Source organism: Carassius gibelio, chromosome B4, assembly GCF_023724105.1.
Source record: "Carassius gibelio isolate Cgi1373 ecotype wild population from Czech Republic chromosome B4, carGib1.2-hapl.c, whole genome shotgun sequence".
Taxonomy (NCBI): domain Eukaryota; kingdom Metazoa; phylum Chordata; class Actinopteri; order Cypriniformes; family Cyprinidae; genus Carassius; species Carassius gibelio.
The window spans coordinates 24,954,785-24,981,250 of record NC_068399.1 but is presented as its reverse complement, the minus strand read 5'-3'; the positions used below and the strand labels follow the sequence as shown (position 1 = coordinate 24,981,250).

The 26,466-nt window shown below is 38.6% G+C and overlaps 1 protein-coding gene across 1 annotated transcript in view; it reads right to left on the bottom strand.

Annotated features, from left to right (window-relative positions):
- ano2b (anoctamin 2b) overlaps window positions 1-26,466 on the bottom strand; it is a 34,997-nt gene that overhangs the window by 3,244 nt on the left and 5,287 nt on the right. The window contains exons 4-24 of the mRNA XM_052553987.1: window positions 24,838-24,936; window positions 24,464-24,621; window positions 24,250-24,304; window positions 23,945-23,996; window positions 23,250-23,305; window positions 23,121-23,168; window positions 22,969-23,033; window positions 22,578-22,712; window positions 21,954-22,114; window positions 20,473-20,555; window positions 19,910-19,993; window positions 19,416-19,502; window positions 11,494-11,568; window positions 11,200-11,401; window positions 10,375-10,486; window positions 10,100-10,157; window positions 9,433-9,533; window positions 5,968-6,113; window positions 2,720-2,872; window positions 2,573-2,625; window positions 1,539-1,720 (exon numbers count right to left, since the gene is read on the bottom strand). Coding sequence (XP_052409947.1) covers window positions 1,539-1,720; window positions 2,573-2,625; window positions 2,720-2,872; window positions 5,968-6,113; window positions 9,433-9,533; window positions 10,100-10,157; window positions 10,375-10,486; window positions 11,200-11,401; window positions 11,494-11,568; window positions 19,416-19,502; window positions 19,910-19,993; window positions 20,473-20,555; window positions 21,954-22,114; window positions 22,578-22,712; window positions 22,969-23,033; window positions 23,121-23,168; window positions 23,250-23,305; window positions 23,945-23,996; window positions 24,250-24,304; window positions 24,464-24,621; window positions 24,838-24,936 — 2,165 coding nt within the window. The remainder of the gene's footprint in view (window positions 1-1,538; window positions 1,721-2,572; window positions 2,626-2,719; window positions 2,873-5,967; window positions 6,114-9,432; window positions 9,534-10,099; window positions 10,158-10,374; window positions 10,487-11,199; window positions 11,402-11,493; window positions 11,569-19,415; window positions 19,503-19,909; window positions 19,994-20,472; window positions 20,556-21,953; window positions 22,115-22,577; window positions 22,713-22,968; window positions 23,034-23,120; window positions 23,169-23,249; window positions 23,306-23,944; window positions 23,997-24,249; window positions 24,305-24,463; window positions 24,622-24,837; window positions 24,937-26,466) is intronic.

Sequence of the window (26,466 nt, the reverse complement as noted above, 5' to 3'; positions counted from 1 at the left end):
CATCAATGGACATGAAATGTACCCTAAATTATAGAACGAGTCTAGTAGTTGTAGGACGAGGAGGTATTCCTGATCAGGATGATTGAAAACTGAGCATATTTTGATTATATCTTCAGGCCTAATTCATTAGAGCAGGCTGTTCCCAAAAGTTTTGATTTCCTCTATTGAATTATAAAAAGTAAACTCGGAGTCTTTAATAACCCACTAAGGAGGTAGATTTCATGGCCATATACAGTAGTCTACGTGGAATGTGTTAGGCTGGTTTTGATTTCCTCAGACAGTCAGATATCTTCATCTGAAGACATGGTCCCTCGGGTGAAGTCCTTGTTTGGTTATACAAGTCCAGAAAGGGCAAATATGGTGCAGTAAAAACATGGGCTTGATGTGTTCCTCGACCTTATTTTAGAACGCTGACAAGCTTGCCCTCTTGCTCCCTCTTCATCTATCTGTTCTCTTAACAAACAGACTGAGGGTCAAAGTAACCCAGACATCAGATTGCCACTTCTCTTTGGTCCGAGTAGCAACAAACGAGCGTAATCTCATTCTCAACTGCTTGGAGCAGTTAAAGCAGACAGGTTCTGATAAAAGCACTTTTCTTGACATGCTTCTGATCTGTGTTGTGAAGGCCGCCCGAGATAAATCAAAGCATTGGTGAGACCTCACACTTCAGGGTGATGGAGTCCCATCTAGAGCTTTCTCTCTCTGTCTCTCTCTTTCCTCCACTTCAGTGTGAGGCTTAAACGCTGTTTGCTATCCCGATCTGAAAATAATTCTTTCCAGAGAACTGATGAACACAATTACTATCACTATCAACACAAACAAACAGCACTGCTTTATTAGAAAACATTGTTTCACATTAAGATGGTTTATAAAACTACTGCATGTTCTTCCACATTTTCTTGCTCTGATTTGGAAGTAAAGTCTACAGAGTTCTGTGGAACTGTTTACGATTTAATAAAATGCATGAAGCTAAAGGTAAAAAGGTGTGAGTTTATCTGAACAACAGTCAGATTCTGCAGTAGTCTATTCACTACCAGGCCCATAACGCATCTGTGAGAGTGCAATAGATTTCCAAAGAACTAAATATGAGCGTCTGTTAAATATTTGGGTTAATTTGAGCTCTCAGCTAAATATGAAACCATGTGGTACAGTTCTTTGTAATTTACCACTGAATTAAGGATGCTGAACTGGATAAGCTGGTTGATTGTTTATGACAGTATTTGTACAGTAAGTACTATACCAATTCCTTTGCTGTCCTATCTGAGTTTTTTTTTTAATATGATAAGGAATACCTGCAATCTCCCGGTGCTCACCATCGGTGCTCATGGATTTCAATTTCTGTCTCGAGGTCCTATGCTGATCCTGCCTACCCCCCAACCCCCCCACCTCGCCCCGTTTGGACTAAATGTCCATGGTTGCATGTTTTATCAAAGCAATAGGCAGCTGTGCATCCCAGTGATTTTACCACAGGAAAGAGATCTTAAATATATTGTTTGGTTTAATAATTCTTATTAATAATATAGTGCATTTTTTCCAACCTGCAGAATGCAATGTCTTTGCCGAGACTGGAGACGGAAGGCACAGTTCCAGGTTTAAAGTTGCTGACGTTAAAATAAGAGAGCGTGTGGTTGATGAAGCCATGCATGGTCCCCGTCTCGCTGTACATGTACTGGTAGACCAAGCGAGGGATGAAATCTGATGTGAAGGCTATGACAAAGGCCTAAAAATAATACAATACCAGGTAAGAGATCAAAATATGTAATTAATATGTAAAAGCAAGAAACAGAATTTTTGGTGAAACTTTCATTAACTGTAACAAAGTTCAGATGAGGGTTATTAGTTAACTCAAACTAAAACCATAAAAATACATTTTTGTTACCTAAAAGAAAACTTTAACTGAAATAAAATTTACAAACCAGCTAGTTAGCTAGTTAACAAAGCAACCGTAACTTAATAAAATTAATAAAATCTATACAGACAAAAAATTGAACAAAAATGACTACAACTTTAACTAAAATTTAAATGAAAACTGAAAATATAAAAATGCATAGAAACCCATAAAACTCAAGATAATTCTCAGGCTGAGCGGTGATGGGTGGCATTTAATTGGATCAGAGAAGCAATTTATAGCTGTAACATTAAACAAATACTTGATTTCCAAAAGAACAACACAGCTGGAGGGAATCAGATGTCGGGCTTCTGAGTAAATGTGGCTTTCTTAATGAAAGTTCAGAAAGAAGCTGAAGGATCTTTACCATAAGGATTACTAGAATATTCCTCTCATATTGGGAGCATCACATCTATTAAAATAAATCTGCTAGGGATTTTGAGTAAGAGAGACATTGATGAAGCGAACCGAACAAACTGATTTCTTCCATGAATAATGTGGATTCAAGCATGTACAGTAAGTACAAAGAATCCTGGTCATCTAAGTCTTAAGAAAATAAAACCAATGATGCACCCTGGTGTCTTTTTGAATCCCTCTATAGGATAAACTTTCCATAAGGAGGAGTAACAGTATATGACTAGCATGTGGTAAGCAGCAGAGTTATACAGTATAACAGAAACTCACATTGATGATAACTGAAAACTTTCCCAAACCACTCAAGATGTTGTACCAGATACCTGTGTGAGGAAACAATTTGGTTAAATTAGTAGATCCGAGTATGATTAAGAATGCAAGTGAATTGTTGTGTAAATGTTAATGCAAGGTTTTCACCGATATCTTTGGCCCTAACGGCATTTGGCCTGCGAAGCTCCGTGACAAACTTCTTGGCGTCGAGGCGGATCTCAATGACATTGTTTAAGAGCGCGAAGAGCGGAGCCAGCGGGAATGAGGCCACAAAGAGCGTCACAAAACCAAACTGAATGACTGCAGAATGACAAACAAACAAACATGGAGATTACATGTTGAGACGTTTGGGTTACAAATTGAAGTTTGACTGACAGAACTGTAAGACTGCTGTTTATTCCAACAACCCTCCAGACCAAACTGGCCCAGCTCTCTGTTCCTAGCTCTATCTGTCGGTGGATCACCAGCTTTCTGACAGATAGGCAACAGTTAGTGTGACTGGGGAAATTCACATCAAACAGCTGCTCTACCAACACTGGTGCCCCTCAGGGATGTGTTCTCTCCCCTCTGCTCTTCTCCCTTTACACCAACGACTGCACCTCTAAAGACCCCTCTGTCAAGCTCCTGAAGTTTGCAGATGACACTACAGTCATCGGCCTCATCTAGGACGGTGATGAGTCTGCTTACAGACAAGAGGTTGAGCAGCTGACTGTCTGGTGCAGTCTTAACAACCTGGAGCTGAACACGCTCAAAACAGTGGAGATGATCGTGGACTTCAGGAGAAACCCCCCTGCACTTTCCCCACTCACCATCATGAACAGCCCTGTGACTGCAGTGGAGTCATTCAGATTCCTGGGAACCACCATCTCTCAGGACCTGAAGTGGGACAATCACATTGACTCCATTGTAAAAAAGGCCCAACAAAGGCTGTATTTCCTTCGCCAGCTGAGGAAGTTTAACTTGCCACAGGAGCTGCTGAAACAGTTCTACTCAGCCGTCATTGAGTCTGTACTGTGTACTTCTATAACTGTCTGGTTTGGCTCAGCAACAAAATCGGACATCAGAAGACTACAGAGAACTGTTCGGACTGCTGAAAGGATTATTGGTGCTCCCCTGCCCACCCTTCAAGAACTGTATACATCCAGAGTGAGGAAAAGGGCTCATAAAATCACTCTGGATCCCTCACATCCAAGTCACCCCATTTTTGAACTTTTGCCATCTGGCCGGCGTCTCAGAGCCGCAAATACCAGAACAGCAAGGCACAAAAACAGTTTCTTCCCCCAGGCAATCTACCTCATGAACAGTTAAATGTTCCCCACTTATGCTTATGCAAACAAAAGTGCAACATCCTTATATTTATTTGTTACCCCTCCATCCTAGTACATCCCTGCATCTTTTTCAATCCTATCCCATTATCATTTATAGCACAATTGTTTATACACTTATTTATTTGGCTACATTTTTTTTTTTTTTTTTTTTTGTCTGTGTGTTGGTGTCTCTGTGTACTGGAAGCTTATGTCACTAAAACAAATTCCTTGTATGCGCAAACATACTTGGCAATAAAGCTCTTTCTGATTCTGATTCTGATTACCAGACATTAAGGATTAAATATTGATTTTATGCAACCATTAAACAGTTTAAGGGCCTGTAATATTTCTTAATGTTTTTTAAGTCTCTTATTTTGAACGAAGCTGCATTTATTTGATCAAAAACACAGTAAAAATCATACAGTTTTTAATAGTAATTTATTCCTGTGATGCAAAGCTGAAATCAGTCTAATATGCCAATTTGATGCTTAAGAAATATTTATTATTATAATACATGTTATTTTTGTGGAAACCATGATACTTCTTTGTCATGATTCTTTGATGAATAGAAAGCAGAAAAAAATATGATAATTAATTTTAATGACATTACTTTTAATGATATAATATGTTTTTCTTCCACTTTTTCTCAATTAAATGCATTCTTGCTGAATAAACGTTACTTAATGACCCCAAACTTTTGAACCGTATTGTTACTAAAAATAAATAAATATAAATTAATAAATACAAATAGACTTGTACAGTGTATGTGCTCACAAATAGATCAAATAACTTCTTATGAAAGGTCCACAAATCATTGTTACAATGGAAAAACCACTAATTATTTGATGTGGTGATTCTCTAGGTGTCTTTCTACAGTAACTTGACATTACCAGCACGGGTATCGAACACAAAGCAGATTATTTGTCAATCAACAATACATGGAACATAAGCCTTGTGGGAAACTGCATTTCCTTCTTTGGCTTGATTGACACATGGCTTTTTTTCTGTGCAACATGCAAACAATGGCTTCGAGAGAGATCAGGCTGGAGGGTATCCTACATAAACATCCATACGAGTGGGTCTCGTTCTCTCGCTCTCACTGAGAATATCTTTCACAGTGTGTAGGTGGTGATCTCCCTCCAGTGTTATTACTGAAGGTCTTGAGCTCATCTTCAGTTTCTCCCAAATCGTTTCATTGATTTGAAGAGTCTCATAGGTGTTTCTTGTATGAAGAACTTGAAAAAAATAAAAATCGGTTTTACTTGGCAATGGATTAAAGCATCCATAGATTTTCGAGAAGAGACTAAGGCACAAGTTTTATCACGCACAGGTCTCTGACAGACAGTTATGCAATTCGCCTGCACTTCAGAGACTAAACCGTCCCACATCAAACCACTCAATCAACAATCACAATAGGGAACCATAAAAATCTCTACAGCTCATATAATTACAGAATAAAACTCTTGTTGTGTACTTGCATGAAATTTTTATAGCAAAGCAAAAAAATCTACAGTCTTTACAATAGAGCTATTTTGAACAAAACTGTTTCGAGTTAAGTTGAAATAAACTTTATTTGCTTGCAAATGTGTCAGGAAACATCAGTCGGCGACTTACGCTCTCAGTATAATTGGGTTGTATAAATGCAGGATGAATAATAGTAATTCAAGTTTGCATTGGTGTTCAGATGTTTAACTTTGCTGTTTATCCACTAGGTTTTCAGATCTTTTGCAGACGCCTTCATGTCATCTTGCATAAACACTCAGTCAGATGTGTATCACCGTAAGCCACATGTTAGTGAATGTAGGCCCTTTCCCGTTTCTAAACACAGCTGTAAACCAAATGCTTGTTCACACACTTCACATGCTCATTCATAATTCTGACTCTTAAAACCATCACAAACTCTAATAACGGAGTATCTCTTGTAAAACACTGGGGCGTGTTAAATCTAGAAACCTATGCATTCCTCAGAAAAAAAATCCTGCAGTTCCCGCCGAAGGGGATGAGATAGATTAACCAGATGTTTTCTCACAAGGCTTCATCCCGAAGATGCTCTACTTTGACTTTAAAACAGAGTGAAGTGCCACTCACTCATCTCCATGTATTCAGGAGTGAGTCCGTTAAAAGGCTCCAGGTCATAGTCCAGGTACCACTGCTGGCGGCGACCCGACTGCTCCACAATCTCCTTGGGCGCCCGCTCTTTGTCCTTGAGTGTGCGGCACAGCTTCTTCAGCTTTCTAAAGCGGGAAATGAGAGGGAGAAAGAGAGCGAGACCGAATGTAAATACACAAACCATTGCTATAAACTTGACCTTGCAGCTAACATGACCAAGATTTGATAATGAGTCAAATGTCAGGTTTGTTTCTAAGAACAGCATATGAATTTTATGCACACATATTGTGTCCTTTGTTTATATTGTGGACAAATGCAGGGATGGTTTTTCATTATATATATTTATATATTTATAAAACATGGTTGCACTTTATTTTCCAGTACGTGTACTTCCATGTACTTATAGTGCACTTACAGTGTATTTATCTAAGAAAGTTCTGGTAATACAAGGTAACTACATGGGTTAGAGTTAAGTTTAGGGGTAGGTTCAGGGTTAGTACCTAGTTATTACATAGTTATTGTAATTACTATAATGGGAAACAGGACTGTAAAATAAAGTGCTACCTAAAACATTTAGATATACATATATGTTAATTATATGAAATATATACATTTATATATAATAAGTTAATATAAACTAATATACTGATTACATGAATTAATACAATTTTTATAAATACACATTCCAGCATCATGCAGTGATTTCTGCACAGGCAAGCACCAATCATTTTCTTCAGGAAATGGTTCTTCTAACATCATCAGAAGAACATCGTTTTCTGAGCTTTAACTTAATTTAAATTCCATTGTGTAATTCAGTTCAGTGATCTGGCATGTGAATGAACTTGCAGTGGCATGAATCTTGGCCAGACGTTCCATGATTTATTGGTATTACCACACACAAGGGCATACAGGAGACAGACCGGTGCGTCGGATATACACATACACCGAAGACTCGGAAGAACTCTCTGGAAATCTCATTATTGTACACATCTGTTAGCTTTGATTTGGATTTTTCTTCAAATTGCATATACACTGTCTGTTCCAGTCGGGTTACATTGATAGGACAAAATCAAACAGATTGCAAAAATCTGCAGCAAATCTGTTGATTAGTCAAGCAACAATACAGAAATTATTAAATAATCAATCAATTCAATGCTAAAATTCACAGACAGCATGACTAAAGGTCCTACATGTGTAAGCCCCGACAATACCTCAAACACTAAGTGAAGATAACAAGACCTTCAGGTGACCATAAATAACTCCTAAAGTGATGGAGCTATTTCACGTTTAAAGACAATCCTCTCATAAACTTCTCATTAAGCAGTCTGAGATTTCAAACCACAAAGAATATGTTGCTTACATAAGTGAGTTTTGAAAATTAGTCAAATAGAACTATTGGCCCATGTTTTAAAATTACAAAACTCAGTGTAACAGAATATGTACCACCATTAAAGCGTACCAGAAAACATGTTAATTACTGCAATGCAATCATGACCACAACCTACTTTTGGTCTAATTTAACCTGAGGTTTTTTTCCAAGTCCTCAAGACAGAAGGAATGTGCGTAGACTCCACTTCACTCTAGATTCAAGGCATCACGTTTGGAGAGTCCTCATCAGAAAATCATCAAATGAAAGCATGACAGCTCACACTGAACTGGTCAATATAGTGGACAAATTGGTCCATGTGGTCCATCCGACTATTAACGGTGCCAATAAAAACCCCTAAATGCATCTGCTACATTATTTAGTCTCCAAAACTACAGCCTTTTCCAGCACATTACTTTTTAATGCACGCCTTTGTATCATAAGTGCTCTCCTCCATCCGTGATAAAGCTCTCGTTTACCAGCTGTTGAAGTGCATTTGCATTTGAGAACGTGCATAGTCACACGCAAACCCCTACTGGTAATCCCTACAACAACTGTTAAACTACAATTAAAAGTCATTTATTCAACCTTGAGTTTCTTTCTTTAAATAAGAAGATACATTGAAGAAAGTTGGTAACCAAACAGTTGACGGTAGCCATTGAATTCCATAGTATTTTTTTAATTATATGGAAGTCAATGGCTATCGTCAGCTGTTTGGTTACAAACATTCTTCAGAATATATTCTTATATGCTCAACAGAGGTAAACTGGCAGTCTTTTGAACATATAAGGCATGCCACTGGTCTGTGGGGAGATTAGATCGGTTAACTAGGTCAGGTCTTTTCGTGAGGGGAATATCGAGTCATTCTGACCTCCATCATGTTATATTGGCACCAAAGTCCACTTTAGTGCCTTCCGCTTCCCCTCCTCCCAAAAAAAATGAATATTAAGGTGATTAATTATAGATTTGCATTCTTAAATTAACTACTTTTGAACTCTGAGGTAAAACTGGGGGATCGAAAGGTCATTTGCAATGACAACATTATGGAACATGCCAAAGACTTGTTGGAGCGTTTTACATGCTCACACATGGTTTACAACTAGAGTAAGAGCAAAAAAGACTAGTAAATGACTAGTGAATTTGGAGTAGCTGTCATTCAACTCAAGTGAGTTGCTGTTGTAGCCCGTAAATAGATGTTTTAGGGTCGCAATCTATGAGTAAGATGAGCAGCAGGGAACAAAAGGCATTCCTTTTGAATTCCTTGAGTGTTTCTGGCCAGTTGCGTGAGTTTAAATTGTCCAAAATGTGTGACAAAGATGTGGAGAGTCATACGATGAATCATAAATGAAAGCGTTCATGTTTATCAGATAACTCACATTCAACTGGATGTATCATTCATCAAAGAGATCCGCGCGGAAATGGATGTAAAGAAAAAAATGAACCGGTGTTCTTGTGAAGGACAAGGACAAATAGGTTAAATAGGGATTTCCACACAAGGGAAAGTCCATTCAGACTCAGAGGTTCATTTCTGCACCCAGGGGAAATCATGTCCCAGATCTTTGCAATTGTATGCTCGTGCATTAATGCATGCATGTGCCACACACACTAGGCACTCTGCTGCACAAATGACACCTGTGATAATTTTTCTGTGTATCTGTGCTGCAAGTACAGACTTCTCTCCATATATTCCATCAACATCAATCACACCGATTTGCATTTAAACCTGTTCATTAATAACGTGATGCGCCGCTTGTGCAAACATGTGAACAGGAATCCAGCTTATTAGAGTGCAAGGAGAGGCGTGTCAGAAAGTTTGCCTGCGTGCAAAGAGGGAGTAAAAGGAATTGAAGAAAGGAAAAAAACAGCAAAATAAGACAGAAAGGCATTGGAGCAGAGTGGGAGCAAAGCCCAACTCACTATCCTGGGATTTCCTGGTCTATAAACCAACTTTGACAAGAACAACGTTTACCTGCGTTTATCTGAAGGAATGATCTTTCTAAGGTTTCCAGATAGAAAAGCTATTGTGTTTAGAGGCAGAGAGTGTTTATTAAGATCCATGGAGAGAAGCGGGAACTTACGGAATGCCAATCTCAAAGATGTTATTCTGAATAAGCTGCTTCCCCAACATGATGATACTGAGCTGGATACAGAGTTCAATCAGACAGCCTCCAGGAGCACACTGGGAAGAAAACGTACAAGATGTTCTGACAGTGTCACGTTGAGTAGAGCTGCAGGATTTGTTGGGAGGGGGGCTTATTTTTCTGATAAATATTGTGATTTAAAATGTTATTATATTGTATTTGTTAATATTTCATTGTAATTATAATTAAATAATACATTAGAATGACAGTAAAAAGTTACAATAGTATTTTTTTAATTTTTTTAATAGTCTTAAGTTATTAAAGTATTTAAGAAAATTAGACATTAACTGGAATAAACAACTTTATTTTAGCCAACAAAAAAATGCTAATAATGAAAAAAGCACAACAAAATAATTCTAAAACATCTACTAAAATTAAAGTAAAAATGGTAAAAACTAATTCAAAATATAAATAAAAACTTTATTTTTGTCCGTCTTTATTTCTTATTCAAACGTTGAAAACTCTTTTACTGACAAGGACACAGTGTTGTGCTTTACTGTGAAACAGTTGTATTTGATTTTGCTTTTATTTTGATACATCACGCAGCCCTGACGTTGAATATGACAATCATTCAGGATGCAAAAAAAAGCAAAACCATACTCACCTCTTCCATACGGTAATCGTTGAAGACATAAACGTAGTCACCGGGACGGCCAGCAAACCTTTAAATAAAAAACGAAAACTAGTGAGGGTCATGGGATTTGTCTCGACCCAAGAAAGTAAGTGCCAAGGGTCACATGCCTATCTTATTTGAAGCCAGATGTTTGTGCTGCATTCAGACTTCACGTTTAATGTGCTAGAGGCTGAATATGTGTGGGTTTGTGTGCTTTTCTTCTGCAATTAACTACGGTGTGTTTGTGGTCTAACTTGTTTACATACCTCCCTTTGAAGAAGGCCACATAGAAGATGGGTGCATAGGCATTCATGAACTTCAGGAGGAAAGCCTTTAGAATGAGACGCTCCTCAAAGTTGGTCTCTGTTTTAGGGATCTCTGCAGACACATGAATGAAATTTCTTTGGGATTTAAACAGATATGTTCTGGATAAACTGCACAGCATTTTGAAAGCGTGTAGTTCTGACAGGTATAATAAACATGGGTGGCTTGGAAAATCCTCCCAACATGTTTCTGTTTAGCAACTTCTATTCAACAGGTTGAAGGTTGAGAGAAAAACATTTGGGTTTGGGATTATATGTTCGTGCCGTCCCCTATATCTTAATCTGCCACAACAGATTACAGACAGCAATTTTGTCATTCACCATATTTCAATGTATTCATTAATAGGGCACACTCAAAAAAGAGTCCTAATTCTATATATGTATAGAAAGAAGGGAAGCATATTTATATATATATATATATTTATATAGAAGCATGAACTGGTGAGTTTGGAAGTAGGTTAAAGCATTAGGGTGTGCCAGACTGCATTTGGTCAGACTTTAAGAGCAAAAATCATGAAGTACAGGAAAATCTATGTCTTATTCATGAGATGATAACACATGCTTCCTTCCTTACATATCCACAGAGACTCTCATTTATTAAAACATCTCTTAAGGAAATCTCAGTGATGACTAACTGATAGGCCACGTTTTCTCCAGTGTTCGTGGAGTGGCTCAATCAAAAATTAATTTCATGTGAGTGGGCAAAGAGGGGAAGAAGGACATCCGAAAGAAGGGAAGTTGACCAAAAGTGGAAAAAAAAAATCTCACCTAGTTCTGTCAGCCAGGCAGCCACCATGCCGTATATCTCGTCCAGAATGAGGATGACCACCAGGTTGATGATGACGGCGGTGGCCGTGACGGTCACCCGTACGTTAGACTTGACGTCTGGATCTGGGCTCATCGCCATGAGGGCGGAGATGGTGATGCGGTAGATGATGACACTGAAGACAGCAGAGCAAGTCACTCCAAACTACACGGACAAAAGAAGACACAGAAGTAAAGAAAAAATTAAATATGGATAATCACAAAAACATCGCACCAGAGACGACGGATAAGGCTTACCATTAACAGAATAGAGGAAATGTTGATTAAGTATCCAGGCAGTCTGTCCCTCCATGTTAGCTTCTCATGTCCAGTCTGTGAAGGGAGAAAGACATTTAAAGTGACTAATGGAAGTATGTATGTATGTGTTTCAGTTTCTGCGGTGCCTTTATATTTGCTTTTTTTATCCTCAGCTACTTTTATAGTGACTCAGAACTAACTTAATGGGGAAATAATTTGGCTGCCCACTTAAAAACATGCCAACATTAAAGGAACACTCTTAAAAAAACATTTATTCTAATTTTCCAACTCCCCTAGAGTTAAACAGTTGAGTTTTACCATTTTCAAATCCATTTAGCCGATCTCCAGGTCTGGCGGTAGCACTTTTAGCTTAGCTTAGCATAGATCATTGAATCTGATGAGACCGTTTGCATCTCGCTCAAAAATGACCAAAGAAAAACAATTTTCAGGTGTTGCGTAATATCATTGCTCCTGCTGCACCCATGGTACGGCAGCAAAGTTCCTTATTTTTACACCATGATGAGAATATAGTTCCTAGTCATATCGGCCTAGAAAATCGCAACTTTTGATTTTCTGTCGGTCTTAGCACACAATGTAACTACAGAATTTTTAAATAGGAAAAATATAAAAACTCTTTGGTCATTTTTGTGCAAGATGCTAACCGTCTAATTTAATGATCTATGCTAAGCTAAGGTAAAAGGGCTACCGCCAGACCCGGAGAGCAACTGACATCCAGCCAACAGGAAGAACCTATTTTAATGACCAAAGCAACCTAAATATGCCTCTTTTGCATTTAGATCAAACTTAATCAAGCCAATAACAACATTAACTGTGTGTGCTAAACTTGGCTACACAGGCAGCAGTGGACTGAGGGTGGTCTGTTCCCATTGGATTCAGTCTTCCTTCATTGTCAAGCTTTGGACAGCAGATCAAGAGGTATGTCCCTCTGAGGAATACATGTTAGAGGACATAGAGCAGGAAAATGGATTTAGATTTAGTTCTGTGGAAATCGGAGGGAAATGAATTAGCAGGCCACAGGAATGTGAAACAGCAACTTATGTTCCTTTTAAGTCATAGAAAAATGTCATTAGTGTTTGTGTTTGACAAGAAGTCGTAGACAGTTTTTCTAAGTAACAAGTGCACACATAGTTCTTACTGTTTACTATCTGTAAGGCTTATTGAAAGGAAACCTCAAAAGTGATTGATCTGAAGTTTAACGTATTTTCTTCAGAACAATCTGAGGTTGTAATACTACTTATACTCCAAAATGCACACAAATACGGCTGAAATCATTTGGTTTTAATTAGATGGAAGGATTATTGATGCTTTTTTGTAATGAACAGAACATCTCCCTCAGCTTTGTTGCAATGCATTCTGGTATTTCATTATCTGTGCACGATATATGCAATGCTGCATGATTATAAATTAGACAAAATGCAATTTTGCTGCCTACTCATTTTGCATTTGGAGCATGCCTATGTTTCCGTCTATTGAGGGTTTGCAAAAGAGCCCATCTCATATTTGTTGATGAATGGAGATTAAACATGAATGAAGATAAAATCTACCTCTTGCAATTGGGCTCATTATGAGGCAAACAGCACCACCTAGCATGGTGCATGTCTAAACCCTGGCAGCCGGGAAAAGCCACAGAACACTGAATGCAACCAGGCACAGCTTTTCGAGATGCCACAGCTTTAGGGTCTTCAGAATAACGAATGTGGGTCACGCAATTGTGCCGTTAATCATAATCCACCCAGTAATGAGAGGAATTGCTGCAGGTCTGCGGTTTTACCAGTAACTGAATCCTCATTAAGATTCATGACGCTATTTAGTGAGAGGCTGTGATACCCTCTTAAAATGCATTAATATCAGAAGAGGCCAAGTTCTTGGGAAGCCTCGCTGGCTAAAGGACAAGCAGAGATGCATATTTAAAGCTAATGCCACAGATATGCTGTGAGGTGCCACAAGTATCTAATAAGTAGGCACATATGGGATTTGAAAAATGTAGCTTGTATGCTGATTTGTGAAGGAAAATCTATGCAATGGATGTAAATATGGTAAAATGTATTAGGGCAAAAGGATTTGTAGTATTTTGTAAATGTGGGCCATTCAAATTCCACTGAAATCTGTTGATCTTTCTGTGGATTTCTGCAGGCGCGGATTCGGTGTGAGCTTAGCAATAAGTTACAATAACAAAAGATGCCTGACAAAAGAATGCAGAGGAATGGAATTAATAATTCATATAATCAGCCACATCATACCACTGTAAAAACAGAAAGGGAGAGGAAGGAAGAAGACAGGCGGCATTGTTTTTAAATAATTAATACTTTTTATTTTTAATTTGCAGATTTAATATGTCAGATAAGCACTGAGATACTTCAGTATATAAAAAAGGAATGCATATTAAATGTATAACTTAAATGCAATTTGGATAAAACTATGTGCCAAATGCATAAAGGTTTAATATTTTATTTTATTTATGTTTAGCCTTTGAAATTGACTGATAAGAGGAGATTTTGCATTTAAGAAGGTTAGATCGTCATATTAGAAAAGTGGGAAGGACGGTTCACATGTGGTCATATGCATGCATGATAACTTAGCAGCCAGTGTCTGTTTTATACTGGATTTATCACTGGATTAGTTTAACAGCTCAGTGACAGTGAAGTAGGTTGGGCACTGTAGATGTGGGTTTCCACAACTACATGGCCCTGCACACAACAGCTGTTGGATGGAGAATATCGCTTCCTTGAGCTTAAGTCAAGATGCTCTCCAACCCTCTTTGTCTTTTATTTTGGCTGTCTAGGAGTTTTCTTGCAGAAATGTTACTCAAAAGACTTCATAGTTCTTTAACAGCAATAAAACCTTTCCCCTGCACAAAAGGTTCTTTAGATTTTTTAAAAAATTTTATTGAAATGTTCTTTATGGAGGCTCGTTATTTTAATTTTTTTTAGATTATATATAAACATAACACATTGGCAAACTTCTGGACTTTTGTGATGCAACAAACTCTCATTGATTAGACTTCATGTCAACCTGACATCACATTGATCTACCCTGCAGACATGAAAATGTCAATTGGCTTGCGTTTTGTTGCCACACGGTCTCTCAGAAACACACACATACTCAGTCGGACAACACACAAGCATCCCAGCGGGCCCACGCTAAGCCCTTTGGGAAATTAGTGACAGGATCATCAGTGTGGGGATTTCCTCCATGGCCATATGTCGCTTTGCAGAGATGCCGTGTTCACATTGACATCAACCCCCCACCCTCCGAATGTACTGTAATCCGGAGATGCAAGAGAACCGGAACCATGCCAGTGCCCACGCTAGCAACCAAGAACACGTAAGCCACCACATATACAGTACAGAAACCACCGCATTTGAGATGGAATCAAACACAGCCTACAAGTTAATATTTCAGGCTGATGGGCTGACAAAAATAGCTTTTAGGGTCTTTAAAACAGGCGAAGGTCCATTAAGAGAGGCTTGAATGAAGATTGTCTTTTGAGCGTTGGGTACAGAAGGGAATAATCTGATGTGAGCCCCATCTGACAGATCTGAAATCCCTTTAAAACACACTCTCATCTCCTTCCAGCTCTGTGCTCTGATCTGAGACGACCACCAGACCAGGATTACTGTATAGACAAACCTACGTGCTTCAGATCAGCATGATCTTTCTAATGAACAGCTTGAGCAGGAACACACCGCACCATAGATTAAATGTGGGACGGATGACATCTAAAGATGGATGGAAAATTAAATTATGCAACATTGTGTATTAAATGTCCCAGACTTCCTGCTCAGACTTCGATAACATCACTAATAAAATCAGAAAAATCCTTCATCATACATATGCACACTTTCAGTAAGCAAACAAAACTCTCCTTGCATGAGAATTGCATAAGTGTTTTATTAACTATTTTATGACTAAAAGACTAAGAATTTGCCAGTTAGGTAAAAAAACAAAACAACAAAAAAAGATGTATTCTCTGAAAACAAGGCTTATCATTTTACATAGTTTTGCTTCTCAAGTAGATTAATCTTGCTTTAAGGATATTTAACATAAAAGGTTTAATGTAACATTTATCATCATTAATAAAATCCGAAAAATCCTCCATCACACACATGCACACTTTCAGAAAGCTCTTCTTGCATAAGAATTGCATAAGATTTTAAATGTTTAATATTTATTGCGAGATGTTTTAGTATAGTTAAAAAGGTTTTATGCTTAAAATAAAATAAAAATTCCAATTAGGAACCAATTATCTTACATAGCTTTGCTTCTAAAGTAAATGTATCTTACTTTATGGATATTCAGAATACAGGGTTTTACATGACATTTATGGGCAGATAAATCTGATATCGGACACAAGAAAAACAATAAACAGGTGTGCTGAAGAATATCTTGTTTACTTTCTTTTGTATATCCAAGATTTCAAGCCACAAACCTTTCAATCTTTTGGTTTTCAAGGTTTTAGTCCTTTGGACACAGAGTGAATGGAACTGAATCCCGAATTGAATAAATCTGCATTGAAAAAGTACAAATAACAACTCAGTCAGAGGTCAAACATTTGATCTTCTCCTCCTTAGCCAGATACACACTGTCAGAAAGCAAATGCAACTCTCTTCCTCAAAGATAATGAGGAATGTTCCCTGACTTTGCTTCTCGAGGCGATGAAAACATTTTGCTCTAAAATTAGCCATGGAAAGGGTGTGCTGCATTTTATTAACAAACATCACTAATGTGTCCTAAAGATAGCTGCCAAGATGACAGAGTTATGTGATAAAGGCTTTTAAAGAGCCGAAGATAAGAGCAAACCCGACCGAGCGAATGAAGGAGTGGGATTCGAGTGTCCATGTCTCTATGGAGATGTGAGGACTTTGCATAATTCAGAGGTTTGGCGTTCAGCCCAGCATGGGAGGACGCTTGCATACACCCATGCCTACTCACACAAACGCACTGGAATCTAGTGCGCTCTGCTGGCCAGCCTGTGTAGCAAACTGCACTTAATCTGTATAACAACAAATCTCTCGCAGAAAAGGTCACACTTTAACAAACTCAGCATGTGTGTCAAGTAAAATAAGCAGACACATTCTCCTTCTAACTCCCTGAACTCAATACCTTTCATCGACCGCTTTTTCCGCAGTCGTCCCAAACCGCACAAGCACCATGTGGCCCTCTTAAATGAGTGATCTGGGGATTTTCGACAGACTTACTGCCTTTTCAGCATTTATTGGTATTTTCAGAGGGGTTTTGGGGTCTTGTGGCAATATAAATGAGCTGTGAGTAACATGGGGAGGTCTGTCAGTGCTCAGTCACAAAATCCTGTGGGCCGTGGTTTTTCCACCACAACATCGCTTCCAGAAATGGATGAGTATCAACTGGATCATGGTGAGTGCTGCTTATTTGCTTGACAGTGAGTATGTGCTGAATAAAAATAATGACTTAACTACTGCATGTTTTTTTTTACCCACATGAAGATTAAGCAGAAATTTCCTCGTTTACGATGTCTGGCCAATCCAATCCAAACTGCACTGATCTGAAGTCCAGGCTATTTTGAATGAAGTCATTAGGATGTATAGTCTCAATTTAATGTTCTGCATAAAATCTAGGTCAGGACTGACCGTGGGCCATGATATCTGGGACAGAGAAGCTAAACATAAGAATGAGAAAAGGCACCATAATGCAAGTGACGGATGGAAATCCCCCCAAAAATATGCAACACATTAGGTCAGGGGTCACTGAATCTGTCTGAAAGTATGTCACAACTTTACACCTCCTGTGCTGAACAAGTTTTAATGAGGACTATGAATTCCCAGTGAGTCCAGAGAGCACCATAAAGGTCAAAGCCACTGCTAATATTGTAGCTTATCTTCTCATAATTTTTTTTTTTTTCAGTGGGAAAGACATAAGTCAGACAGTTAAAGGACATTGACATTGAAATTGTTCATTATTTTTACACTGCTTCCCAAAATAATATTTTTGTTAGAAAAACAACAAAGATTTTATTTTTTCCTGGTAATGATGTGCAAACATCTGTAAAACAAGATTTACTTGAGAATCAGAATTGCATAATATGTATATATCTTGGATATTTAGCATAAAGTTTCTGTTCAAGTGACATTTATTGGCATATAAATCTGAAATCTGACATGAGAAGTACAATATACAGATGTGCTGAAGCATATGTTGTCTACTTCCTAAAGACTGCCTTGATTTTATTCTTTCAACTATATAAGATTTTATGCCTTTTAATCTTTAGAAAACCCAGTGACTGTAATGTAATGTAATATCTCGTTGTAGCAGCCTGGTAAACGTTAATTCCCAGCAGATTGATTTAGATTTATTTATAATATTTGTATTATTCGTAAAACTACTCTTTAAGGCCAAAAACCCCACACTGAGTCCAGGCTTGACTTTAAACCAGGATTAATGTTCTACAAACCCTGTGAAACCTTAATAAGCTTGGACTACTGACACAGTTGGACACGTAACACAACGCACACACACAGAAACGAGGCTACAGATGCCGACTTACCAATTTACAAGCCACATTATGTATAGCCTAATTTATTAGGTTAATTTGCCTAACTGCATTCCATTCAAGACAATGGCCCCAAGCAGTAATGTCAAACAGACAAGCACAACCCGCATTTTCCAAATGAAACACTCAAATCTCTGAGGATTACACTTTGTGTGTGAACAAATGAGAACTTCCTGGACAACATATTTTACTGAACAGAGAAAAATGACAACATAACACTTGACCTTTGACAAAAGGAGAAGAAACCTTTAAATGATGTTACACTTTGACTAATGTTCAGTTACGTGAAACCAACAGAGCAAACTGAGAGATCTAATTGTATTAGCCTGACATGCACCGTCCAACAACAAGAGGATTACGGCAGTGAGAGACGGCCGTATATGACCTGTTGTGACCACCCCACCCAGCTGAGCCCCTCTGACAGACACATGGGCCATTTACAAATTAAACAGGCTCAAATTATCTCACTAAATATGCATATGTGCATGTGTGAATGGGCTGTAAGACATTCTTTCAAAGTTATTGACAGGAAATGATAATAGACTAGAGGACAGACAGAGAAGGAGGACAACACAGTGACACTAATGGCAAGACATCCGAGGTGAATAGGGTAAAAATGCAATGTTGGATATCACCATATTTCCCAGATTTACCGATTACATTAAGAATAAAAAAACTGAGATCTTATCAAAAATTAAGAAAAGAGTTTTCTGCAATGTTGTTTAAAGTATCCAAATGAGGTACTAGTTTATTTGCATTCACTTATGTATTCTTAACTGTTTTAATCCATTTAAATATTATTTTAATAATTATAAGAATTAATTAATTAATAAATAAAGTATGCTACTTTTATTTCTTATGCATCTGTGATTATTTTATTATCTTAAAATAAACACTTTCACATACTATGAGATACTATCTAATTTATTTGCAGAAATTTCCAAAAAAGAATTCTGAGCATTGGAGAAAGCCAGTTTCAAAATTAACATTTTAGTATTTAGGTTTAAACAATTGCTCAGTCTACACATTATATTGTTCAGGAAATCTATGCAATAGTTGAAGTGCAATAAAATAAACACTATAAAGTGTATTTTAGATGTTTTTTCCAAATAATTCAAGGTTATGAAAACCCAAATAGTGCATGAGAAAATGTTTTTGCCTAGAGTGTCTTGCCTAAGAGTAAATAGGCCATAAAAGAGCATTCAAAATTAGCTGGATTGCTGGGTCAGGATGCTGTCACACTGGATGAAAGGGGAAAAAAACCTTCCAACCTTCCAACTAGGGAGTGTAATATAGAAACTGTAACACAAGCAAGTGGAAACAAGGCTCTGGAGAGATGAAGGTGAGAATGAGACAGAGAGAGAGAGCCATTTACCGGATTCCCAGCTGCCATGGCTGACAGTAACCTCTGCCTCCATTTGTCCTTCCCCAGTTCCCCGCTCTCGTCCACAGCTCTCTCAGGCTGGAATACACAGATCTGAACCGTCACACAATCACTGACGAAAGAGGGCAAAACTCTAGGAAAATCTAGGCTTTCCGGAAACCAAACCAGATCTACATGAGTTTCTCTATTTTTCTGAGCATCACCAACGCAATGCACAGCCTACGAGCCCCAAAGCGCCAGTGCCAAATGCTTCAGGCCGGAGCAGTGCATGATGGGCAAGCTGTGCAAAAAAAGGCCCACAGCATTTGGCACCCCCTCTATCTGCCCCTACATCCATGGCAGTTCCCTTTTTGACTCTTTTCAATAAAGCATTTGCATATTAAGCCAGAAGCCAAAAGGAAATATATTTAGATCTTTTTAAGTCACCCATTAATGAAATGCATAATGCATAAAGCACATAAATATGGTAAATACAGCCTGCCCACCTCATTTTTGTTCTTTGTATTATTTTTCTTCTTCCTCTGCCTCTTCTGAAGGAGAATCGTTTCGTATTTGGGTCTAGGATGTTCCTAAAGAGAAAAGGACAAAGAGTAAATAGCTTTCTACTCTTGTGCGAGACCCAGTGGACAGCTGCAGACAGAGAGTTTCAAACCATTCAAACAGGTCAAAAATCCAGGGCAACACAAGGACACAAAAGACTCAACATCTCAAAGAGCAGCAAGAAGAGAGTTTCAAACGTAAAACTCAAACCTTCGCTTTTTCCTGGCGGGAAAGATTGCGTTTAGAGAAACAACAAGTTAACATATTGGTGAGTCCATTTTTGGCCGAGACCACATGGGGACAGCCACATACAGAACATTAATACTATCAGATAGGGATGCCACCATTGTGTCGCATCACATAACAGTCAGCCTTAGTCATTTTTAGTTGGTCAGTGTGTTAGGAAACACTGTCATTGAAATCAGCTCTTGGCCTGTACACTGGAATCCAGACAAACACTAGTGAGTAGTGAGTAACAAAATGTGACTATGTACATGTGTGAATGTACCTCCTCCTCCTCCATGCCTGTCAGATCCCAGCTATAGTTCAGACTGATCTGTCTGCGCTTCCAGTTCTCTAGAAACATGGCAGCTAAAGAGAGGGAGAGATGAGGCATTCAGCAAATGAGTCCTGACAAATATGAGCCTTGTGAAAAGCAAAAGATGATTTATAAGGGGCAAAGTGTTGTTCCTTAATGCAAGATAAATCACATGTCATTTACAAGACCATTAAAGGAATGTTTTAAAAAAAATGTATTATCCTGCTACAGTAGTTCAATTTCAAGTTAATCCAACATAATTCTATCACGATTTCATCATGTTCAACCAGTTTACTTAATCAATTTAATTAAATTGCAAATATTATTTTTGTTGTGTTAAAGTAAACTAGGAACACATTTTCCACTTCCCATCATGCTTTGCATTGGGATAGGGAGTGTAAATGTCGAATTAAAGTTATTTTAATGCTTTTTTTAGCAAGATGAGGAAATGGGAAGACTTGTTAATTTTTTATGTTTTATAATGTTGGTATTTGAGAAGCTTTATGTTATTTCGGTAGTTTTGAGAGTTAGTATTGTTGTAAAAAGTTAAGATTGAGTGCTTGAGTTTTTAAACTATGGGAGTGTCATGGATATAACCAACACCATTTACTGGCTGGCAGCACCTAATATTGTATGCATCAATAAAGTTTTAATTTAGTTTTGTTAGTATATTTAACAGTTTAATTTAGAATAACTCGGAACAAAGACCAAGGCAGTGTGTGTGTGCTCCCAAACAGCATTGCTTGGCTAATTAATACATCTCAGTACCTACTTATGAACAGATGCAGTCTCTCTACACACTGCCTGGGGTCTCTGTATGAGTAATAATGTATAGCTTCTGCTACCCCACATAGGTGCCATGGACAGGGCAGTGTCAGGAATTGAGTGGTTTCACAATGCCCCCATCAGCCGGGCCCGTGGACACAGGCAGTGACAGAAAGAGGTAACACTACTCTCTCGCCATTCAACATCTCTTCAATTCCATCACTATGGAGACAGCAGCACTTATGCACTTTAATGCTAACCGCTCAAACTGGTCTCATATTCAAGAGCACCAAATGACAGATCAGTTACAGCTCATCAAGTAAATAATATACAAAAGTTGCTATTATCTAAACTAGGTTAAAAAAACTAAGATAGAGAGTAGTTGACGGGAAACATTTGGGTATATTTAAAATACACACATTCCACTGTACAAAAATCTTTCTTTAAAGTGAAAAAAGGTTCTGTAGATTTTTCAAATGTTCTTCACATGTTTTTTTAATAACTGTAAAAAAAAATGGTTCTTAAATAGAATTTTCACAAAAACTCCCTTTTGGAACCTTAGTTTTTAAGAGTGTAAGTTAATCACATGTTGATGCACAATATAAACCATCAGATCAATGGATTTAAATAAAGGTTTGAAACAATAAGCAGTGAGATAATGAAATGAGAGGAATTTTGAGCCGTACCCCAGAGGGACATGAAGACGGCGAAGAACACGGTGGCTGGGTTGTCAAAAAGATGGCTGGCACGAGCGGTGCCACACGCTGTGCTCAGATGCCAGTAGTCACATGCTCGATCACAAAGGGGACACATAGTGAAGTTCTGATCCTCGTCACACATCTCCTGGCTGGCAGAAATGCACACAAAAAACACACATCAGCGTGATCCAATGTCTAAAGCATCAATTAAAAATGAAGCACTATTTTATCTCGTGACCTTGGAAAATGCAGGTGCACTAGACACAAACATTAAATGCGGTCTCAAAAATAATACCGTCTGGCTCACTGTGTACTCAAACAAGTACTGACATATAAAAGGATCACAATATTCCCTGTCCTCCCCAGAGATGTTTCAGTCACAAACACATGCTGAGCACATTTTTAAAGCACTTGCAATTCTAGCATAAATTAGTCCTATAAATCAGATGAAAGCACATAAACAGTAGAGCTATGTTCATTCATTCTAATTATCACTTTAATATCAGCGGAACACAATAATCACAGTCCATTACTCTCAAGCTGGCAGCTGTCACATGTCTACCAACAACAGGGACCCATGCCCAGCCCACGGTGGGCTTTATTGGCACGTACCTAGGTATGTTTGTTTCCACAGTGGCCCAGCCATAGAAGAACACGATGATGCCCACCACAGATGCAGGGATCAAAAGCTGAGTATAGACACCAAGCCAGGCAAAGTAGAGACCTATCTTCTCGCCAAAGTACTTCCTGAAAGTTACACAGAAAACACATGGAGTTGATCTACATCAGAGGTGTGCAAATGTCTTACTACAATGGACCATGTGCTAATTCATAGTAAATGTTGTATTATATACAACTGTGAATTATAAATGAAGATAAGCATGGAAAATGTTTTTTTTTTTTTTTCAATTTTAGCCTGACATGTTGGGCCAAATCTGTGCCGCAGGCCCTGGTTTTGGCATCTCTGATCTAAAGCAATGTGTCAAAATGATCTGAGAGTTACCTGATAAGATCAACAGGCTGATACTTGTAAAAAGCCCCGTATCTTGCCCATTCATCATGTAACAGCTGAAACCGGTAAAAGAAAAATACAGAATTTAATCACATTCTCCCTTCTGATTCATTGTATAAAAATGCAACACAATAGCAGCATACTTGTCTGTCGTTCTTCCCCTCAGCTTGTCCACTGGGGTGGAAGTCTCCCTATAAGCATACAAAAGCACAATTCAAGTCAACCTGACAGCAGAACAAATGGCAAAGGAATCCAGAAAAAAAAAAACTCACATCGTGTAGCGGAAATGCTGAATCATAGACACCGTTGGCTATCAATGTCGTGATACCTGTGAGGCAAAAAAGAGTTCACCTTAAAATACCCGGGAATAATGATTGACTGCTTTGACTTTAAAGTGACCCAACTTCATTGCTTTTGGAAAGCTGGCAGCCTGAGTCCTCGAGGCAGAAAGCAGCTGACATGTGGAACACAGGCTTTAATCAAAGTAATTAATCAGTCCCCTAAGGAACGAACACGTACACTCTGGTGATTAGCCCTCAATTAATAACGTAGCTCCCCAGCAACAAGCTGGAAAGACCACCACTACCCATCACCCCCCTCTTTCCACCTCAATGGACCCGGCTTCAATTCGGATCCCAATCCCAGAACTTTATGACCCAATTCACTCAGTTTGTACAAAACCAAGTGAGAGAAAGTATGAAAGATGGAAAGAAAAGGAGGGGTATGGCTGGAGAACTAAAGAGAGCACCAGTCTTCCCTTTTATTGGATAGCCTCGATCTCCCAGTAGCCCCCGGTGGTCCATCTGCACAGTGGCTCAGTCCAAGGGAGCATATGGCATTGGCTTGTGTTGCACCCTGTCCCAACTGCACCGTGCCTACATCCAAATCTCTCATTCTGGCCCTGACTATCCTGAGGATTCCCTGAACGCTAGTCCATGCTTAGGTTATGGATTAATGTATTACTAACCCATGGTTTGGCAGGTCCGTGTGCAGGCGGTGCGTCTGAGGATTTCATACACCTGGGACAGAGAGTGAGAGAGAAAGAGTGAGAGAGATACAAGCAAACAAGAAACCTGAAAATTGTTCCTGGAAAAACCCTGGCAGGATTGGTTACCTAGAAGGGTGCCTAGATACGTCAGTCTCCTGCTGCTGGCAAATAACTTTTTTTCCCTTTTGTATATCATGTTCTCTTCTCAACATTCAAAGAACACATATCACATTGTACCATTCTGACTGAAAATAACTTTTAGGAGCAAAGCAATAGAGACTCACTATTCGGCTCCTTGTGGCGTTGTCGAAGAAGGTGTCCTTTGATTTGATGTTGTACCTGCAAAAAGGCCAAAAATAGCAATGAGACATCCATGAGTTCCAAGATTCATTTGGCAATCAAACAAATCCTTGCAAGTCCTCTAAGAAAGGAACACAATCCCATGTAACCCCTGATGACATTTAACCCCACATCACCCCAACCACGGCAGGTTCTCACAGGTGGAGCTTGTCCCGGGAGAAACAGTGTGAAAGGAACTTGGTACGGCTGTGTTCTTGCTCCTGATGGGGTACTTTGGGCTGGAACGGTTGATTTAACTTCCGCCACACTTCGCTCATGGTGGCCGCCAGACCTTTTTCTTCCCTTAATTCGTAACTCTGAACAAAAACAGTTTTTACAGTCAAAAATTGGCAGCATTAGACCAACAATCAGCATCAGTCATCTGTGCTTTTCCCACTCTCCCTTTCATACATCAGAGACACACTACATAACGCATGCAGGGACTTCTGAGGGCTTGTGGCAAACTCGTATAAGGACATCTCAAGAGACTCGGGTCTGTCTTGAGATTAGGAGGGAGCTCTGCTGTGTCTTACCTTCTTGGTGGGCACCTTGATCTTGAGAAACTCTGCCTCTCTGCTCAACACCTGCCAAGGCGCATGTAGCCGGATGAAAGCATGACCATGAGCCTTGTTCTGGGGAAAGAATTGAAAAGAAAGGTCTTGACATACAGCCTCCAAGTGGATTTGATAAATGAAATCAGAGAAACTAAAACAGTTCTAAAGCATAAGTGACCTGTTCTTAACATAAATTTTGGTTCAGGCCAGTTAATATGAGATCAATGCTAACCCATATGCATTTCCAATTAAATTTTCATTCATTATTTTGGTAATTAGTTGACTTTTATTGAATTTTTATTGTATATGTACTGTCAAAATGTGCAGAAACTGTACCTTAACGGAACACTCCACTTTTTTTGAAAATAGGCTCATTTTCCAACTCCCCTAGAGTTAAACAGTTGAGTTTTACTGTTTTAAAATCCATTTAGCCGGAAAGTAGCCCTATTAGCTTAGCTTAGCATAGATCATTCAATCTGATTAGACCGTAAGCAAAAATGACCAAAGAGTTTCGATATTTTTCCTATTTAAGACTTGACTCTTCTGTAGTTACGTGTACTAAGACATTTTAATTTTACAATAAGAATTCAATTCCTACGGAGCCCCTCACATGACATGCAAGAAAAAATAAATAACACAATTTACTAATTCATTCCCTCAATTTACTAAAACGTGCACACTATTACGTTCCCTCGATATACTATTGTGTTCCCTGGATTTGCTAAATCATGCGCACAATTTAGCAAATCGAAGGAACGAATTAGTAAATAGTGCGCACAATTTATAAATCGAATGAACGCAATAGTAAATCGAGGGAGTGCAAAAGTAATTGTGTGCAATTTAGCCTTATATTTTTTCCTGCATGTCATGTGTGGGGCTCCGTAAATTCCTAACAATAAGTATCAGATTCTGGAATCAGAATTGATTTTTTAGTATTTTATTCTCTTTATAGTTTCTATATGTTTTACTGTAAATGCATTTCACATTCATTTAAACATACTGTGGAAATTATCGCCTGTGGTAATCGACAGCATGCAAACACAAACAAATAAATTGAATATAACCTAGAATAGGCAGTATCAATATCAAAAGAGTGGCAGATTGTCATCAAGCCCATCTAAGAGCCCTTAAAGAGGGACTATATATATTTCATAAACTTGGGGGGTATGAAAATGATCTCTTTTTACTAGTTGTAGCCATGAAACCTAACACTGAAGCTGTGTCGTGCCTATACAGAGATGACAGTAACTGTATCTGTCTGGCAGTGGTCAGCCATGCCATTTAGAGAAGCATGTGTTAAGAAGAAAGGAAGATGAAACTGAATAAGACATTGATATGAGAGTGATGAGACAGAAAGAGATGACGGAAACCTAAGGACATCCTCACCATCCCATGCGTTTCAACATCACAGGTGTTTTATCTCTGCCTCCTCCACACACACACACTCATAAAGGAGAGATAAAAATAACGTGGATCTGAGAAGGTTAATTAGTATAAGATACTCCAATTATTTCTTCATCTCAGCAGGGTAAGGCAATTAGGTCGATTTGAGCACAGTCTGAGTGGGAGCCATCACTACAGAAACCGGCTGCGACTGATATTTGAGGG